Genomic DNA, 14,463 nt, shown 5'->3' on the forward strand with positions numbered 1-14,463 from the left:
CCTAATCTACACCAGAGCAGCTCTGGCTGTGTGTTCAGGGTCACTGTCATGAAAGAAAGTAAACCTCCTCACCAGTCTGAAATCTGCCGTGTCTAACACATCTCTTTCCAGAATTGTCTTGTAATTAACCCCCATCCGTCTTCCATGTCCCTGACCATGAAAACCACACCAATGTTTCAACCAAGGGGGATTTGTTTATGAGCAATGTCTTCTGTCACACATAAAGGTTTGCATGTTGGTCTAAAAGTTTGCTCTTTTTTTGACCAAAGCACCTTTTTCCAAATATCTGCTGCCTCATATGTCTTAGTATGAGTTTTTAGAGCTTTCAGTGTTCAATGCTTTCAATGTTTTTGTTCTACCACTCTTACAAAAAAGACAGATTTGTGCAGTGCACAACGTATAGTTGTGGAGTTAATTGATTCTCAAACCTAAGCTGTGGATCTCTGCAGCTCCTCCAAAGTTACCTTTGACTTCTTGACTTCTTCTCTGATTAAGGCTCTCCCTCTGCTGAAGTGGTCGACCATGTCTTGGCAGCTATTCAGATATATTTTGCTAAGCACGGTTGTGCTTAAAAAACTGGAAAAAGTTGAAGAGGTATGAATGCCTTTACAAGGTGCTGTAAATGTTGACATTTGTTGTCTCCTACATGATGATGACTTTTATTCTTAGAGCTTGGCTTAGTTTATTAAACCAAACATGATCTGCAACCAAAGAAGCACTATGATTAGCAAGATAGTCCACATTTAAACTGCCTGTTCTACTCCTCCTTGTCTTTATTTTACTGTGGATGGATTAAGCACACACTAAGCCAGAGCTTTCCCTTTGTGAAGTGCTGCCAAGACTCCCCCAGCAAACAGTGAGAGCTCCTGGCATTCAGGTTGAGTACCTGGCATCCACAACGCTACTGCTGGCACCTACCTTTCATCAGCCATCTGTAATCGCCTGTGTGTCCGACAACTTCCGCAAGTGTGTCCTCACATGTCACAGCGTCCAAATGGCCAGCTGTCTCTGCTTTTGGACCTCTATGTGACAGTAATTGATTGCTTTATCATTCGTATAGTCTGACATTTTTCCCAAGGGCATGTTTTTGTATCCAGAGTGAAATTTCTGCTTGCATTTTTTAGCTACACGGTGGTAAATCAGCAATGATGAGGCCAAATCAAAGGCTTGCATGATCTGTTCTGGTTGAGCTCCCTTAAAAGGTGAAGGAGGATTCAGCGCAGTATGCACATTCTCTCTAGAGATTACCACTAATATGAGCAGGTCTGTATTTATAGAAGAGCCCCACACTAGACACCCCATAATCCTCCCTGACCCCTGTTTCAATCCCTGCCTCATCCCAGTGTTTGGACCAGTTGACCATCGCTGTCCCTGACTTCAGCCTCACTCTCGCCTCATATCAGCCGAGGTAAACACTTTAGAGGACAGCTCTGCTTTTTGGGGAAGAAGAGGGAACATTTTCTCTGCATATTCTTACTCGATTAAAGTGAGAAGTCCAGGGACTATTACACTTCTTGAATAATATTTTCTGTTTGTCCTCATTGTCTGTTGATGATCCTGCTGCTCTGTTTGACCCACAGATAAAGAAAAGCGAAACAAAATGTCCTCCAGTGAGCGGTTTGACTGCCATTACTGCAAAGACTCTTTGTTGGGGAAGAAGTACATCATGAAAGAGGACACGCAGTATTGTACAAAGTGCTATGAGAACCTATTTGCTAACTGCTGTGAAGTGTGCTCTTCACCTATTGGCTGCAACTTCAGGGTAAGTACAAACAACGACGCCCCGAGAAAAAATATGTCATCCTCAGACTCCAGCTGCAGGAGAATTGTTCCCTGAATGCGTAGCAGCTAAATAATCTTAAGCTTATGTGGATTCAATATTTGTAGGACCTGTCCTATAAGGATCACCACTGGCACGAGCAGTGCTTCAAGTGTGCAAAGTGCAGCCGCTCACTGGTAGAGAAGGCCTTTGCAGCCAAGGAGGATTTATTGCTTTGCACTGAATGCTACGCACATGATTACTCGTCCAAGTGCAGCACCTGCAAGAAGACCATCATGCCAGGTACAGGCAGCCATGAACACCGCTCCACAAGATGAAGAATAAGGCTTATTGTGTTTAATAACATATTACACTTAACGTAATATATTAGACAAAACGTTTATGTCATTAGTGAAATTGAGAGTTTCTTTATTGATCTTAGCAACACTCAACAGTTGCAAGCAAAACCATGCAAACATAATGTCTATTAATAGCCATTCTGCAGTTGTTCCCACATCTACAGTTTCCAAGGCACTGAGTGAGCTTTTAATCTCTGGTTTTAATAAGCCCGTATCAGGTTTATACAGGGATTTGTCAAATGTGTGTGGAGCTGAAATCTTTCAATGGCCAAACAAAACGTATCTTTCTCACCTTTCAGTTTGAACCAATTTTGCTCTTTTATATTTATAAGCCTTCCTTCCCGTAAAAGCATTGCATATTCCTTTAGAAGTTGTCATTTTCAGGCAAGTGGGGCTCCAGAACGTTTTCTAAGGTACTGATGGAGGGTCACTGTTAGATTAGGCCAAGGGTCTGCATTCTGCAGCCCTGAAGTCATAAATGGCTCTTTTGACCTTGCACAATAATTTTTGTTAAAATGATGAACATCTAATGCTTTCAAATATATACTAAATTTTCTCAGTTATCCTTATTTCCTTGGGATAACTGCATTGAATGTCCACAATTCATTGTCTTTAAGTAGGAAATTACTTAAAGTACTCAGAATCCAAGAAAATGTATCCATCCTCATTTGCATAAGTTTGATATTTTTCTTTATTTTAATACCCAAAAATGGAACCAAAAGGATGGATATTTTAAAATGACAACACGTTTTCAACAGTAGATGTTTGTCAAGAATAGGTTTCCTTCTTTCAAAAGGTTGTGTAATATTTGCTGCTCCAAACTAGTTTTATTTACCTGAAATAAGGGTAAAAATGGTTCTCTGATTTGCTCAAAGTTGAAGACCCCTACGGTCTACGGTACAATTTAACAATGGCGCACAAAAACTGAAAGAAAGACTAATATAATCGAAGACAGTACAAGGTAAAACACAAATCAGAGTTTTTAATGACAAAGGAGTATGTGAAATTGAGAGTTTCTTTATTGATCTTAGCAACACTCAATAGTTGTAAGCAAAACCAGCCAAACATAATGTCTATTAAAAGCCATTAGTACTTTAGTAGTACTAATCAGTAGCCATTAGTGTTAAGCAAAAGTACAACACCTAGCAGCCTCATAGTTTTGCTAGAAACTGATTCTTTAGTAAAGTGATAGTTCTGCTATCTGCTAGTTTTTGAAGAGACGATCTGGGAAGTAAATATAAGTCATAGTTTAGTTATCTGTAGTAGGAAGGTGTTCTATCACCTGGAGATTGTGGAAAAGTAGACAAATCTTCACAGATGTAGGCAGATACTCCTTCATGCAATTTCTTTTTCTTTTTTTACTTTTGTCTTGAAAAACAATAACAACCTGGGGAGCTGGGGGAAGTCAGAGTAACATTTTTCTGAAATGGAGAGCACCAAAACAAATCCTAGTGTTTTCGGACTTGGAACTAGAACACCATCAATTCAGAAACCTTCAGCTTCCAAGACAAATTTGTACTCAGAAGCTGTTTTTTCCAAGTGCACATAAAAAGGGAACATAACAAATACAAGAATGTGTCCTAATGTGGAAATTCTAACTATGAGTTAGAGCAGTTTGGTATCCGTGGCGGCCGCAGCGCTTTTAAAACATAATGACAGTTGCTATTATAAATTATTCATTAACACTTCAGATGACTTGTACATATTTAAACCTGAGCCACGCTCATAGTACATGTAGGCACAGCAAGTAAAGGTTAAAAAACAAGAAAGAAGCAGTTTACGATCAGTAAGACATGTTTTAGTTTTCCTAAAATTCTTCCATAGTTATAAAAATATTCTTCCAGGACTTTTCATTACAAAATCAATGTGCCTAATTAGTATAAAATTTGCTTTAAAATTTCTCTTAAAGCACTGAATCAGGAGCTTCTGATTTGGTTATTTGTCGACATGCAACTTCCACAAATCACTTTTGCATGTAGAACCTAAAGATATCTCCTGATCAGAACAATATTTAGTCCAGTAATTGCAAAAATTCTCTACAACATTTTATCTTATAAACTACTAACATCACCTTTATAAAGTTACCCAGTTATTATAACAGTAATGCAGATCCATCTATAATCCCTAACCTTTGATTGCATGGTCTCCACTGACCAACTAAGACTATTTTAGGCAGCGTGTATTCTGTCATTGAGGTACCATATGCTGGCTTAGCTGCTCTCGTGTCGTTTGCCAGGTTCCCGAAAAATGGAGTACAAGGGGAACAGCTGGCATGAGACTTGCTTCCTGTGTCACCGCTGCCAACAGCCAATAGGAACCAAGTCTTTCATCCCCAAAGACTCTGGCTACTTTTGTGTGCCCTGCTTTGAAAAGCAATTTGCATACCAGTGCTGTGCTTGTAAGAAGGTAAAAAAAAAACAACACACAACTGCATAATTTTTATGTAATGACTATTCCAATAAATTCACTGACTGCAGGTCAATCTGAGAAAGAATTACCATTTGTGCTCATGTTTGTTGTATACGTTTCTTGTATCTTCAGGCCATCACCACGGGTGGTGTGACCTATCAAGATAAGCCGTGGCATCGTGAGTGCTTCCTCTGCATCGGCTGCAGAAAGCAGCTTTCAGGGTATCGCTTCACTTCCAGGGAAAATTACCCCTACTGCCTGGAGTGTTTCAGTAACCTGTATGCAAAGAAGTGTGTTGGTTGCACCAAACCCATTTCTAGTGAGTCATTCTGTGTATATTATGCTTCGCATAACTTTGTTGTCATAAGGATCATAATAATACAGGATCATGAGGTATGCATTTTAACAGGCAGAGAGATAAAATAAGGAAAAACTTTCAAAAGTAGGAACAGATTAGAGGATTTTTAATTGTTGCAGATGCTTTCCATTCAACACATGGTCAAAATGAAACATACTGATTATGATACACAATATATACAAATCTATCAATACTGACTGCACTTCAGCAGGTTGACGCACACTTTCGAAAATTCAAACTTAGGCTATGGCACGTTTGAGCTTAGGCGAAAGCTGAGAGGAATCCGTCTTGAGCGTCCTAGCTTTAAACACCAGGCAGTCGTCTTGCATCGAATGGTTGATAACAGCAGCAGCACAATGGTCACAAACACACATGAAAGCTGATTTTAGAATGAAGAAATGAATGGTCTAAAAGCCCCAACCTCAGCCTGAAAACTTGTTATCTATGATTAAAAATCAGATCTATGCAAGGGAACAAACCAGTGTAGTTACATCCCACCATTTTTCATAAGAAGAATGGTCGATCCAGTCTCAATAATTCCAGAGGCCAGTTGTTAATGAATAACAAGTGTATGTTTAAGGTGCAGCTTTACTGGACGAGTTAGAGAAATAAATACAGTAAAATTTAAAAGGAAAAAAATGTGTGCATTCAATTTAAAGTTTCTTCCCTGTACTGTTTCTCATCACATAAAAAAGTGCAAAAATAGTAAACTATTAATACCACTGGTGAATGTATTCAAGCTTTTCACCCTAAAAATCTCAGCCATGTGATTAAAATATGCTTGGTGTTGTGCAAAAACAAGTATAAAGCAAACATAGACACATACATGTTACCTGTTTTTCTCTTTCAGGTTTGGCAGGTGCCAAATATATCTCATTTGAGGAGCGTCAGTGGCACAGCGAGTGTTTCACCTGCATGCAGTGCTCTGTGTCACTGGTGGGACGCGGCTTCCTCACGCAGCGGGACGACATTTTGTGCACCGACTGCGGCAGGGAGAAATGACCTGTGCATGACAAGTTCACCCACGATGCAGCGACTTATGTTCTGTTTTGTTAATATGTTAATCGGTGTTAGCTTGGATGGTGCTGTTACCGCATAAAGTGATCAACATTTTCTCATTTTGCTTTAATGTAGTGTTCTTTTGTGAAAGTCATCATAATGGCATTCACATCAATGCTATTGTGACAGTTGGTGCTTATACAAACTTCTCAGTTTCCTATATACAGTACATGTACAATCATGGTGCTTTATGCAAACATACTTATTCATTTTGACCTCAGTGAAATAATGTTTGTTTTTAAACCGTAGAACAAAAATATGTGAGAAAAAAACTAAATTACGTGGTGCTTTAAAAAAAAAAACACTATCTGCAGCCTTGCATGACCCTTGCACATTAATGCATGCAAATATACTCGCAAAGAATCGCAAAATAACATATGAGTTTGCTCAATATATAAGACGTTGCTGCAATAAAGTTTTCTAATGCCTGTTGTTTCTCATTTTGACATTTCAAGAGGAGATTATCAATTTGATTTAGATGCACACACTGACTGAATGGACAGGCATTGTTAATTAGCTATGCTAAAGTGTTCAGTATTTGATAATGCCACACACATATTCAATTAAACTAAAAAAATTACAGTACATTTAATGAAATAAAACTACTAAAGATTGGTGCAAGTCAAGAAAACTCAAATATACATTCAAAATGTATATTTACAGATCAAAAAAGCACAAATAGATGCTTGAGTTTCAGCCAAAGGACAGTTCCACATTTCAACCATCTGCTCGTCCTGACAGACCGATGCATCTCAGCCCTCAGTTTGTTCTCCTCTGTGCTTCTTTATGCTCTGAAAAAGGTCTGTGTTTATGCATTGGTTGAATAAAAGGTGTTCCTTGATCTTAATAACTCTTTTAAGCAGATGGGGACTTCTTTTAGGTTCAGGATCATGACTCAGATCACAGGTGGGAGAAGAGAGAAATGTATCTCTTTCCTAGATCCCACAGTCTAAGCTGTTAGCTATTGTAGGTGTTGCCACAATTAACAGGTACAGATTGGGTGAGAAGTTTGCACACAGTTATCACTGGCATGACTGTCACATTATTGCAGGACTTTAAATGATTTATTTGAGTTGTTCTTGTTTTTCAATTACTTTTTAAAATCACAATATGTGCAGGCTCCAAAATATTCTCATTCCGATAAGTATCTCAGGAAGTTGCATAGCAACCAGTGAGTAACGTTTCCATTATATGTCTGGCATAATTCTGGCTCAATATTTCACCAAGAGTTTTTCTCTGGAATGGCACAGAAATTTAGAATGTTTGGTCCTGATTTTAAGCATTGTCCAGAAAATGTAACGTAAATCTACCTTTCAACAGGGCTGAGGTGAAGGCCAGTCCAGAAATGTACTGTCTGACATGTTTTATCTCTTCCAAAACCAGCTTTATTATGTGCTAGGGATTATTTTCCGGTCTGAACATCAGACTGCATCAAAGTTGCAAATATGAAACTGCTAATTCAAAGGTTCTCCTCCTAAAATCAAATGAAGCTGCATCAACCATCCAGCATCAAAAATCCTTTACAATACACTGTTAAAGTCATTAACCCATACGATATTCAAACCAAATATTAATTGTATGTAAACATCTGAACTGTTCAACTCATTTGCAAAACCAGAAGACGTTAAGAGCTTTCATACCTAAATCACATGAGGCAGCATGTTGTTACCTAGCGCTTTTTATTCGGGTCAGAGCTTTCCACCTTGTCAAACAGTCTGATTCAATCATTTCACAGCACTCAAAACCCAAACATACATCCCTCCAGGGGATATTTGCTTCTAGAGAAAATCCTTCCCTTATCCTCATCCCTCAGGCATGCTCGTGATAAAGACATGGAAATGCCTGCGTCCTCCCCTGCAGAGGCCGGGGGAAGTGCTGGCAGCCGGAGCGTGTTTCCCTTACATCCAAAAGCTGAATGTCTACAGCATGTTGGAATAGCAGCGCAAACAGACTTCAAGTCTCAGTGGAGATTTTCTGAACCAGGTGAATCAACCAGCCAACAAATCAGCTCCCAGCACAAACGAACAGCAGACTATTCAGACCTTTTGGCACCTACTGGTCAATGCACAGCTTAAGTGCTTAAGTGATTTGTAATTTATTTCATTTTTTAAGAATATTTTTACTTATTTAATTTGAATGTTTTTAATTTTACAGATCCTTGATTCGGTTTAGGTAAAGATGAGGCTTTACACACCAGATTTTATCTTTTTTTTTTTGTCAAGCTGTACTCATCCATTCATGTATCTTCACTGTTTTCCAGTTGGATGAAACCATCGCAGGACAGCAGATGGTGTCTGATATTCGCTGTTATTTCTACTAACTCTCATATTAAGGGTTGTATTTGTAGTTAACATACCAATGATTTTTTTTTTTCTGTCATCTATCTGGCTGTAAGTTGTTAATTTGTGTGATATTTACAGAGTCACAGGCTGCCTCAGTTATTATTTTTTTTCTGGTATATTAGTGCTTTGTTTTTCACTGATGGGAGCTGCAGAAGGCCATCTCTTGCCTGGCTGCATTTGTTAATTTTAACCAACAGGGTTTCTCACATGCCACGAATCTATTCATAGAGTAAAATGGCTCAGAATCTCAGAATGTAATGAATAAATCTGAAAGAAATTAGCCTTCTGTAATAAGTTCCTAACAAACATGAAGCTCCGATCAATACTCATTATTCTTCTGTTCTGTGAAGGTGAGCTGGTTCCTCTGGGAAATGATCAACCTTGAGTTAAAGATGTAGCCATGAATCTGTAGAGAGTTTTTTTTTTTTATTCTCTTAAAATAAACAAACGACAGAGGTTTAAAAAAACCATTTCATCATTACCTGCCCTGCTAAGGAGCAATCTGGAGGAATAAATCAGGGATTGACATGCAGCAGAGAGGCTGACGGCGCCCTCCTGAGGCTTTATGTGGAAGTGATTTTTACTGCTGCACCTGGCATCGCCTCTCCGGAGGCTACTGTGATCCTGGTTTTGGAGCAACACGGCAGGTGGTTGCACACTTAAATTTTTAGATGCCCAGAAATATTTTTAGTTGTGTATTATTACATTTTTTTCTTTGTTTGTTGTTGTTGTTGTTGTTGTCTTTTTGTTTTTTGGGATTTATTTAGGTGGGTGTAGAAGGTCCTGGGCAGTGTTGTATAAAGTACTGAAATCTCAGAGTCAAGTAAAAGTATAAGTACCTCTCCAAAATATGACTTTGGTAAAAGTCCAAGTCACTGACTGAAATGTTACTTGAGTTAAAGTCTTAAAGTATCTGAAACTTCTTGTACTTAAGTATGGAAATTACTGTAAAAATGGATGTACTCAAGTAATGTACTGAAAAGTACAAGTAAAAAGTAAAACAAAGCAAATGCAGTTTGAATGACATTTTTTATATTTTGGTAAACTTGTCAAATACACTTAAAATAATGTACACAACCAAGTGCAGGCAAAATTAAACCTGCTAATAGATATACCTGCAGGCATCATTTAGTTAAGAACATTAGGTGCTTTACCTATAGCACAAGGTTAACTTAACCTGCTTTACAACTGACCCAGCTTCTTAGTACACCCTCCAGCACAGAAAATACAAAGTTTTTGTAAGCCTTAAGTTTTCCCTTCAAGTAAGGTCAGTGCTGAAAATGAGAAAAATAAATAGTACAGAAAATGCGGCCAACATGAAGAAAAAGAGCTGTTACGATTACTCTACTTCACAAATCAGTGAATCAGTCAATCCTACAGTCAGTAGGTGGTGCACACAACTGGTCATTATGCAAAAGAAAAAAAGAATTGGGAGGGAAATGCAGCTTATTGGCATCTGTAAACCTGGTTTTGAACTTGCATGCCTTTCCTATATTCGTTAAATTTAGTCTAAATTGCTATCGCTATGGCTTCTGTCCCCCTTGAACAGAGGAGTCTAGGTAGCCTGCTACAGTCAACATTAGGCCTAAGCTAAATACACCACGTGTGGAACTGAAACAATGCCAAACAAAGTTCATTTATGGTCAATGTTTCACAATACAGTAGTGTCTAGTGACCAAGCTATAGTTACTGAAACAGGAGGATTATAACCATTTCATAAGACGTTACCTCGATGTGTTTCTTCAAGTTGGACGGGGAGTTTTTGTAAGATAGAATTTCCACATCTTCGGGCAGGAATAACATAAACTGCATGCGGTACGACAAATCTTTAACACCCACGAAAGAGTATATTGTGTTTAAATAAGGCCATGGGCTCTCGTCACCAGCTGGTGGTTCCCCTGGAGCCGTGTCCGACATAGTTGCAGTCGTTGTGGTCTCCGTCTCCTCCTCCATGTGGCTGCTGCTGATTGCGAGACTTGCTTTGTGTTTAATGGGAGAAACGAAACAGGTGTATCCTATTGGTGGTGATGAACAAGCCCAGGCAAGTAGGCTACGGACTTTGTTCGGTAGCCTACTTGCTAATCAGTAGGTGGGGTCAAAACACTTTGCGTTTCTCTCTCTCGCTTCTAATGTTTAATAATTTGCCTTTATCACAGGAAAGAGAGAGATAGAGGTGACATTATGTATTTGGACTTCTGCAGATTTGACTGTTGAGATCCCATGTGGCATCTTGCAATTCCTAACTCCAACTGCAGAGGGCAGAAGTACTCAATGCAACTATTTTTTACATATCTAAACATTACCTTAAATGCCTCCCATCATATTGCTCAAATTGCACCATTTAAGGGCCTATTTTGGTTTTAACTTGAACAATTTTCCCATTATTTTCAGCAAAAATAGGTGTGCAGACTTTCAGTGTTCGCATAGTGATTTCTTTATGACCCTACATGTCATTACATTATAATTGTTATTTCTGACTTGTCTTTCCATTTGCCTTTGTTTTTTGAGTGCTTTATCCGCAGTTTCATCAGACATGGGAACGGCACCGTCTACTTACTGCAATCTCTTGAGTGTGTTATTAAATTCAGTGAAACATCAGCCTGTCTTCAGCTGGCAAGAAATCAGGATTATGATATCTGGATTATGTTACTTCAACCTTGCAGGGACACGAGCAGGCAAAGCAAAATGTGAAAGTGGCCAGAGGGGATGTTGCATTAGCTAATGTGGGAATCCAGCTTTTTGCGAGTCCTCTGTCACTGCAAGATATCGGCAAAACACAAGTCACACTGTTTGTCTCAGCAGAAGAACAGAAGAAACAAACAGAGAGCCTGCTTCTGCAGGGCTGGTGACTGCATTCCTGTAACAGCAGGGATCCAGAGTGACGGCTCAGACAGGATTTTTTCCAAATAATCTTTAGCTTTCTAGGAGCGTCATCAGGCGTTTTTCATGTGAAAATGGACTCTTAGTGTCTCAACAGAATCAACTGGATCTTCATTAATTCATTCATCAACTTTCATTCTGTGCTGAGTTGCATCATAATTAGGATCATGTTTGAATCTGTGTCACAATTCCTTGACTTTGAGCTTAGTTAGTCACGTTGCTTTCCGGTTTCGTGGGGCTCTTGAAGTTCTGTTCCATCTTAGAAAGTGGCAGATTTTAAAGGGTATTTTGGGGTATTTTCGTAGGGCGGCATTAAAAAGGTTACCAGATTAAACAATTTCAACTCAACTGTGCTGTCAATGAAGAGTTGATTATTCTTTGTGTTGAGTAGATGTCACCTGCCTGCTACTGTTTTCTTGCAGTTAATTATTGGAATAAGTACTGTCCCTTCAGTTCCACATACTTATGCTCCCTACCCGAGCCTCTTCTCTTCCTGTGGTAATTAAGACTCACCTGTACCTTGCCACACCAATCAATGTGCTTTGATATTTAATTCTCCAGTCTTCATTTCCTCTTCATTGATTTCTGATGTGCTCTGTGGCTCCTGGTCTGAATTGTGTTCTTCTGTGAATTTGTTGTTTTAAGTTATCTACTTGTTTCCTCGTTAAATTAGAATTTCAACGTGATTTAGCTGCAAACCATGGATGGATGATGTAGTGTCTAAATTGTAAAAAATCAAAAATGCAAATATGTCATCTTTTATTTCTGTCTATGCATCTTGTCATCATTTCATTTTTACCAGTATATTCATTTTAAGATTTAATCTTTGTTTAACTGAAAGTGATTGATCGGAATGAAAAAAAAAAAAACCTCTTTACTACCATGCAATTCACTATCCTGGGAGCAGACATCTTCTCAGATTAGTTTAAAGAAAGTGCATGCTGTAAATAACTGGGTTTAAAACGCAAAAATAATACCAAAGCAGCTCCCTTTTCCATGGCGACAGGTCGGAGCCACATCCTCAAGGACACTATAGCCATAAACTGAATTGTGGAAGACACCCGTGCAAATATGTTGACTTATCAGAATGTGCTGCTTTACATGGAAACCAGTGGTTTTCAGCGTGACCAGAGGGAATTTCACTATTCTACTCCACTTAGATTTACTCCCATGCTTTTATGGTTTCCATGTGTTTATGTTTGTTTGCATTGAGCTGAAAAGGGAAAGTCAACAAGTGAAGGGCTGAACATGAGACGTTTTATTACCCATATGATTGAAATACATTTATAACCATCCAAAGTAAAACTCATTTTGGGCTAAAACTGTAAAAAGAAAACTATATGGGGAAGTGGAAAGTTTAAGGTCACTTGACCTTTAAACTTAAAGGATGTGATATATATATATATATATATATATATATATATATATATATATATATATATATATATATATATATATATATATATATATATATATATATATATAGCGCATAAAAACAAAAATCTATCATTCCATTTAGCCTGGGGAAACACAAAGAAAAAACAAGTATTTAAATGGAGTTAGAAGAAAAACTTGTAAATTTGTTAGAGGTTGGATGCAGAGCCGGCCTTAGGATCAAGAAAACTGTGTGACTCTTCAGTGATGTGCACTGAGTTGAGTTAAATACCTGCTGAAACAGTTGATTAGAAAAGTTTAATAACTTAAAATCAAGTCATGATTCAGAGCTTGTCAATAGCAGAATAAAAAAAGATCATTCTTACCTTGATGGAAATAACATCCATGTTACTTCTTCAACCAGAGGTAAACTGGTTGTGCGTCTCACCGACAACAAAAAGTAGCTTTCCTGTTCACTTGCTTGTCCTCCAAGATGGAACAAAGACACAATTTGTGTCAGTGATGATTGCGATACAAGATGCAAGAAGCACAGATGCTTCACAATGTGTCACAATGTTTTTCATTTGATTTATTTTAAATCAATACAACACACTAAACAACAGGAGGGGTTCAAGGACCTGTCCATCCATTCATCTGTATCTGCTCTCCTCTGCAGGATCAGGTGGGGAGTTGTGGATTTGGGCATTTCTGTCTCCAGCAATCAATGGAGAGGCAAAGGGGAAAGGTACAGCCTGGCGGGACACCAGTTCATACTGGCAAAAGGGAACCTCTTACTGACATTAACGTAAAAAACATGTTGTGAAAAATCTTAAATTTCCCTTTAAGGATTCAGTTTATAGTTTGCCCACTAGAATTGCTGCTATATTAGTAGCTGTTCATTGGGCTGCGGCTGAGGACCAATGGCTACTGTGTGGCTAACAAGCTAAGTTATTCCTCTTGCATTATGTGTCATCCAGCACCAGGGGTTCTGCTGTAACATTTGTTTGTTTTTTTTGTAAGCAAAACAGGCATAACCCAAAAATGTAAGTGTTCGGAGATAGAGTCAACGAAAACCGACGTCTTATAAGCTGTTTTGTGGTTTCAGACCGATTTAAATTATTAAGTGTCGGTTTATACGAACATTACTGGGATTAGTGGCCATATTATAGTAAAAGATCTGTGCAGTGCAAAAGCTGTTATGGAAGAAAACACAGTAGGTATCCAGACACTGGTCACACATTATAAATATACGTTACCACAGAGTGAGGACTAGGAAGGAAAACAAGAACATTCTCTTCTTGTGCTTTTCTAAATAAAAAAATGTTTGCTGTCGGGATGGAAGGATATAATTTTGTTCATGTTAGGATGGATTTGTTTTGGCTCCAAAATAACAGCTACAAAGATGGCGAGATGTTCTCTTTAGGTGAATGTGTTTACAACTCAAGCTTTGAAAATCTTAAAAGGAAACCTGGATGCTCTACAGAGTTATTTATTTTCTGAGTTTAACATTGAGGTGCACTGCCCCAAATCCAAATTAAATGCCTTTGAAGAGCCTTGGAAAAGCATTCACACTTGTCCACATATTTCACAACTACAACCTTAAGTCCATTTGGATTAAGATGCCATGTGTTAAACAAAAGTGAATAATTGCGAAGTGAGACAAAAATGTCCTTTGAGTGCATCTGTGTGTGTGGCATGTCTTGTATCCTGTAGCCTTTACTCTAATACTGGAAAGAAAATTAAAGTGCAACCAATTGTTTTGCAAATCAAATCCTCCAGTGTGGATAAATATAAAAATGACACAGCAACACAGCAGGAGCTGCAAGGGAACCACAACTCGGTCAACAGAATCTTTTGTTCAAAGAAAGACGAAATCATGTTGGCATTTTGAAACAATAGCATAAACTTTATGTGAAAAGCTCA

General features: G+C 38.4%; 1 protein-coding gene across 2 annotated transcripts; it reads left to right on the forward strand.

Moving 5' to 3' along the window:
• Positions 1-1,305: 1,305 nt before the first annotated feature.
• LOC102231740 (four and a half LIM domains protein 2-like) lies at positions 1,306-6,372 on the forward strand. 2 transcript variants are annotated; one of them, XM_005816467.2, is made up of 6 exons: positions 1,306-1,486; positions 1,581-1,762; positions 1,888-2,062; positions 4,355-4,524; positions 4,660-4,846; positions 5,736-6,372. In XM_005816467.2, the coding sequence occupies exons 2-6, from the start codon at positions 1,601-1,603 to the stop codon at positions 5,885-5,887; spliced, it is 846 nt and encodes a 281-aa protein (XP_005816524.1). In that variant the 5' UTR covers positions 1,306-1,486; positions 1,581-1,600; the 3' UTR covers positions 5,888-6,372. The 2 variants fall into 2 exon arrangements, with proteins under 2 accessions (XP_005816524.1, XP_023208174.1); XM_023352406.1 differs by having other exon boundaries at positions 1,306-1,408.
• Positions 6,373-14,463: the final 8,091 nt, after the last annotated feature.

This window comes from Xiphophorus maculatus, chromosome 19 (genome assembly GCF_002775205.1).
Source record: "Xiphophorus maculatus strain JP 163 A chromosome 19, X_maculatus-5.0-male, whole genome shotgun sequence".
In the NCBI taxonomy this organism is placed as follows: domain Eukaryota; kingdom Metazoa; phylum Chordata; class Actinopteri; order Cyprinodontiformes; family Poeciliidae; genus Xiphophorus; species Xiphophorus maculatus.

Excerpts from the sequence above, each read along its gene's own strand:
- LOC102231740 (XM_005816467.2), top strand. The coding sequence starts at position 1,601 with ATGTCCTCCAGTGAGCGGTTTGACTGCCATTACTGCAAAGACTCTTTG. Across the intron at positions 1,763-1,887 it reads CTATTGGCTGCAACTTCAGG|GACCTGTCCTATAAGGATCA; the intron begins GTAAGTACAAAC and ends CAATATTTGTAG. Across the intron at positions 4,525-4,659 it reads AGTGCTGTGCTTGTAAGAAG|GCCATCACCACGGGTGGTGT; the intron begins GTAAAAAAAAAA and ends TTGTATCTTCAG.